General features: G+C 35.1%; 1 protein-coding gene across 1 annotated transcript; it reads right to left on the reverse strand.

Annotated features, from left to right (window-relative positions):
- Nucleotides 1-293: 293 nt before the first annotated feature.
- On the reverse strand, nt 294-1,091 carry LOC109172805. The gene has a single exon (XM_019322032.1). It carries the CDS (start codon nt 1,089-1,091, stop codon nt 294-296), a length of 798 nt encoding a protein of 265 aa, XP_019177577.1.
- Between the last annotated feature and the right edge of the window lie 5,231 nt (nt 1,092-6,322).

Consider the following 6,322-nt stretch of genomic DNA (forward strand, 5'->3'; position numbering starts at 1 on the left):
TTTTAACGCGTTGGAGTGGGTTACCGGCATCATTCGCTGAACAGATATATTTGGCTTTCAGGCACAGATGATTAGCTCCCAGAGCGCGCTAGAAAAACTTGGAGTAGATAGATAGCTTTCCTTTCGGCCTGTGTGCCATGATGATGTATTGAGGATATTTAGTTAGTTTAGCCTGTGCATCTGAGTTCTCCAGCTCAGATGTGGCATAGCACCCCGCACTCGTATATTTAGTATTACTTAATGAGAATTGACCTTTGTTATATAAGTTTTAAAAGTTTCAAAATTTCGGGGTGTTACATATATCCCGGTATCCAATCGGGAGGGTAACCGTGTTTTTTATAACACTTCTCGACGGTGTGTCCATTCATCCCGCAAAAGGTGCACTTAGCTATGATCTTGGTCCCTCTTTCTGAGCTAACATGCCTCTTTCCATTAGAAAAATTGACAGCAGCAGCGGTTAGATCACTGGCATGATTCTGTTCAGTTTGGACAGCATTCGCCTGGGTGAACTCGACACCAAGATTGTTCAAATTGGTGATGTTGAGCTGTCTTTCAAACTTCTCAGCCATCACCAACACCTTGTGTACCTCAGGAAGCGGATCGAGGACAAGAACTCCAGACTTCAGAGAGTTGTAATCCTCATTTAATCCTTGCAAGAATCTTATAACCTGATCAACCTCTCGGTCTTTTCTGATCTCGTCCACCAGGTTGCATGAACAATGCGGCGTACATTTGCAGATTGGGAGTGGCTTGAGAGCATTCATCTCCTCCCAAAGCGTGCGACATTTAGTATAGTAGTCGTTGACGGACAAGCTTCCCTGTTTCAGATCGTAAATCTCGCTCTGCAAAGATGAAATCTGATGCGGATCTCGTTGGGAGAACCTCCTCTGTAGATCATTCCAGATCTCCTTGGCTGAGTCCATATACATCACGCTCTGTGCGATAGATGTGTGGACAGATCTCAGGATCCACGAAGATGCAATCAAATTGCATCTTCTCCAAGCATTGTACTGACTATGAGTTCTCTCCGGCACAGGGACGCTTCCGTCGATAATTCCCCATTTGTTTTTAACTTCGAGGGCCACTCGCATCGAGATACACCGTGATGCATAATTGCTGTTGCCGGGAAGAGGAGGAGTGACGAGAATCGCATTAGGATTCTCATTGACGCTCAGATAGAGCGGATTGTCCAGGTCTTCAGCTAGACTGTTCCTCTACGGAACGTGAACTCCATGCGTGTTGTTTGCGGGCGTCTCCGGACGAACTTCCTAACTAGATTCTCCGACGACCGCGGCGGCGTAGCTCCCTAACCGCCGCTCTGATACCATGATGAGCGTAGTTCGTAAACGTAGAAAGAAAGAAGAGGGGAAAGCTTGTGAGTTTTGTCTAACTGTTTTCGTAACCTTTCAACAGAGAAGAAGAAGCAATTTAAGTACATAGCCAAGTGGCGGGAAGGACAGTTACAACAGAACAAACTATAGCCAAATTACAGCAAAGACCCTCACTTCTTTATTTCATCTGAGGGTGTTATGGTCTTCTCATCCAATACTAAGCTTGTTATATCCGACACCGATTTCGTATGCAACATTTTGTTTTTCTCTTATTAAGTACGTTCAGATCATTAGAGTTCTTGAATTAGAGTTGAAGAAAATTTAATTTGTTTATGAGATAGTGAACGAACAAAATGCATTATAGGAAAGTAAGGGAGTGTTTGGAGAAGTGGCGGATCCAGAAAATTATCTGAATGAGGGGCGAATATTAAATGACGTTAGAAATGTCAATAACAAAATATCAAACAACCATAATAAGGTTAAAATATAAAATACATTATATATTTATGAGAAAATATGAAACATAATCAATTAGATACAATAATTTGAGTAACAATATATTCATAAATACTTTTAAATTTTAATTTCTTTTAGTTAGATTGATTTTTCTAAATTAATTCGAATATAATAAAGTATATTATAAACTTTCATAAACTTTCTTGTTCAAGCCTCAGTGGAGGCGTTATTGGTTCTTTGTGTTTCAGTAGGTTGAGAAAGTATATGAACAGATACTACAATGTAATAGAGCCAGTAACTTTCAAAAAAAAAATATTATAAACTTGTATCCTACAATAATTAAATGACTAAAAGAACATTTAATTTGTTAATTAAATGATTAATAAAAAGTAGACTAAAAATATTTAATTTATCTTGTGAAGAAATGAAAGAGAGAAGATAATTAAAAGTGTTGCTAATGAGATTTGAACCCATGACATAAGCCTTTGATAACATAAAACTATTGATGTTTTTAACATAAATATAGATTTTATATAATATTTCATGCTATATATATACATATACATACATATATATAAAGGGGTGGGGTGGGGGAAGCGGGGGTAGCTGCCCCTACACTGGGTCCGCCCATGCGAATTAAGTAAAATGTGGTGGCAGATCGGAGGAGGGCTCGGGAGTGTCGGCAGCCGGGTGTCACTCTCATATTTTACAGCTACTAAGTCGACGTTAATGCAGCGAACTCCGAGCAGTAAGGGGGAAGGGTTGCATAGAATTTCTCAACACAATTAAGACACAAAAATTCATAAGATAAGACACAATTAGTAATTTATTAAAGGTACAGAATTCATACTCTTAAATAACAGAATATATTTCATAATGCATGACACATATTCCATACATATGCCGTAGGCTTTCCATAACGGGGTAGCAAAGCCATTATTTAAACGTTTATTATTAACACACACATATATATTGCATGCAATGCAATATAATATTTTTGATACATGGTTCAACGTGCCTTTAAGAATTCAAAAGCATATGGCGGTTCGCCATTGTTGTTGAGTCCCAGCTGATATCCATCGCCGGATCTGCGAATAAGAGAGGGAGGAAGGCTGCAGTCAACGCAAAGGATTGGCGACCAGCTGAAAAGGTATCCTCTTTTACCATAAAAGTTGTTCTGAATAAAAAACCAGTTGCCAACATCATCCACCTTGCCTATAACGCCACCGGTCACTATTGCTTTCTCTTTATTAACCCGCCAAACATTCTCCTTAGCGCAGGGATCCGACGGGTCCGGCGCGTCGAAGGCCACGTTCAGTGGGTACTGCAATGTGACGATGTTGTCGTCGTCTTCGTTGGTGGCACCGCCGCGTGAGACCCCGGGGACCTTTAGAGGGTTGAATGTTAAAGGACGACCGGCTAATGCCTCGTTCATTAATCATTACTACGTCGGTGGGGCAGGCGGAGGTGTTTCCTGTAGTGTTCAGGTTAGCTACGTCTATGCTGCCTGCCACGCCGATTCTGGCTGGGATGGCGTAGTATTTGGCTCCGGCGACCACTGGGTTGCGGTTCCTGTCAAGGATGGCTTTGGATAAGTCGGCCTTTGTGGGGAGGCGGATGAGTGGAGGAAGGCCGCCGGAGATGGCCAGCGGAAGGAAAGAAATGGCGGAGAGAACCAAAAGGATTATTGCTGTCTTCATTTTCAGAGCAGAGATAGCAGATAAATGTGTGTTTGGTTTGGTGATTAGGGAGGGGCAAAAACACTCAATTATATAGACCCAGATCAGATGATGAGATGACCCACTACTGCACTAGCACCCAATTAAAATAGTAAGGTAGGTAGAACATAAATGTGATGCCAAAATAATAATAATAAACGTGTGGCATTTAAAGAGATAGACATGTGTCAATGGTAATAAATTTCAAAAGAAAAAATTGTGATAAATTTTAAAAGAGTATTATGGGCAAATAACAAATTAGAAGTGTCAAAGGTTGAGTTTGGAGTGAAATCCAATAATTATGACGCACTTCATTAGGCATATGACCAGCAGAGTGCATGACATTCATGATATGAACATTAAAAATCTTGAATGTGAATTCTACCATGATTTTTTTTTTTTTTTTATAAAATCATATAAATATATATAGGCTGTTATAAGACATTTTTTTTTGGTGGTCTTTTATTATACATTAAGCATGGTCGAAAAATTGCTAGGCGACGATTAATCGGCGCCTAGACGCCAATAGATTTTTTAATATTATTTTTTTATTTTTTAAATTTTTTTTAAGATTTGATATTATAAATTATTTAATACTTTAATAGTTAATACTAAAATATTAAATATTAACCAAAAACATGTAGACTTTAATTTGAACAATTTAGCATTATTTCGCTCAAAACGACGTCGTTTTGAGTAAAATAACACACTTAATAAAGAAAGGGATAATAGCTAATCGGCCGACAAGGCGACCTAGTCAGTACCTATGTAACACCCTATTTTCATAACCAAATTTTCCTTAATTTTTTTTTTCTTAATTGAACATTTACACCAACTGAGCACAAACAATTCAATTTATTAAATATTAAAATCACTTAATGGAGGTGAAACATCACGCTAGTCCTCACATGACAAGTGTAAGGCTAAATAACCAACTCAATTATACATGATTTAAAATAGTCCAAAGGATCGGAAGCCAAGAGTCTAAACATAATTCTAAAATAATCTATAGTCCCCAAAAAAGTCTTATTACAAATTCTTATCTATCACATCTTGGCAGTGCTCTCATCACTTCATACTTTCATCAATCCTTGTTAAATATTTTTTTTTTCAAGAAACACATAACAAACAGTGGAGATTAGCAAAACATGCTAAGTAAGAGTTACTTTGCCCGAAAACAAAAATTTAAAATGAAATAAGGTTATTCCTTTCAAAAATAACTTTTTTTTCATAATCACTTACAAAACTTTCTTCAACTCTTCAACAACCAGTCACCAAAACAAATGTACCTTTAAATATTTAATTCTCTTTCCACATAAAAATAACCATTTTGGAAGAACATTACCACAATAATAATTAGCCACAAGGCTTACTTAAAAACATTTATTAATTTCTTCAAAAGTCAATCCTCATGTCAATATGTGCTTTTTTTAAATATTTGATTTCTCTTTTCAAGTAAATATAAACTTTTATGGAAGATCACCAATCATATAAATGGGCACAAAGTCCCATATCCAATCAAATAAATGAGCACAAAATCTCATATCCGGTAACATAAATGGGCACAAAATCCTATATCCAGTCACATAAATGGTCACAAAATTACACATCCAGTCACATAAATGGGCACAAAATCTCATATCCAGTGGAATCTGGACTTAAACCTTAAGTGTGCAGACCCCCGTATGAGGATTCCAACCTCACCGAAAAATTCTAAGTCCAAGTAGTCAGGATACATTTCTACTGACTACTTCGTAATACAGGGTTCATAGACCCTAGTGGTAGGTATTTCGTAACCAGTCGTCATCCAACAAGAAAATCAATATCCTAGTACATTGGGTATGTTCCTGCGGAGTACTCCATAATACAAGGTAACAATCCTAGTGGTAGGATCATCCTAACCACTCCACAATAGGACATAGCCCTAGTATTTAGTATTCAACTAAATACTCCATTCTCGTATACTCATCATATCTTCCATAATTAATTAAAACATTTTATAATTCAATACTTAACCGTTTAAGCATCAAAACCTCAATAATAGATTTCATTTATTCAAATCACACTTTAACATCTTTATTGAAAATTTCAATCACTCAAATAATGTTATATCACCACAATGGGTTTCCAAAAAATTACCTTCAGAACAACATTCACAATAACATAATGATTACGTTTTACCCCATAATTTAATCAACTAAAATTAACATTTCACTTGTACTAATTAATTGAATTCATTTATGCATATATAAAATATACATACGATAATTAAAAGAAAATACTATATATATATATATATATATATATATATATATATATATATATATATATATATATATATATCTTTGAAAAAAACAAATTAATATATTTTTAGTTATGAAAAAATATACCTATATTCTTAGTTTTGTTACTTACGAAATTTTAAAGAAATATAAAATAATAATATATATGTATATATACATTTGCCGTACTCTTATAAGGAAAACCCCACACACACACACACACACACACATATATATATATATATATATATATATATATATATATATATATATATATATATATATATTTGTTAGTAAAACAACAAACTTTATATGTATGTATATATTTTTACATACGGTACATTAGTAAAACAACCAACTTTATATATATGTATATATTTTTACAGACGGTACAAAATATATACATATATATAAAGTTTGTTGTTTTACTAACAACTATATATATATATGTGTGTGTGGGGGGGGGGAATATATATATATATATATATATATATATATATATATATATATATATATATATATATATATATTTATT

Source organism: Ipomoea nil, unplaced genomic scaffold (assembly GCF_001879475.1).
Source record: "Ipomoea nil cultivar Tokyo-kokei standard unplaced genomic scaffold, Asagao_1.1 scaffold0429, whole genome shotgun sequence".
Lineage (NCBI taxonomy): Eukaryota > Viridiplantae > Streptophyta > Magnoliopsida > Solanales > Convolvulaceae > Ipomoea > Ipomoea nil.

What these genes read in the sequence shown, in the direction of transcription:
- LOC109172805 (XM_019322032.1), bottom strand. Translation starts at nt 1,091, where the DNA reads ATGCGAGTGGCCCTCGAAGTTAAAAACAAATGGGGAATTATCGACGGA.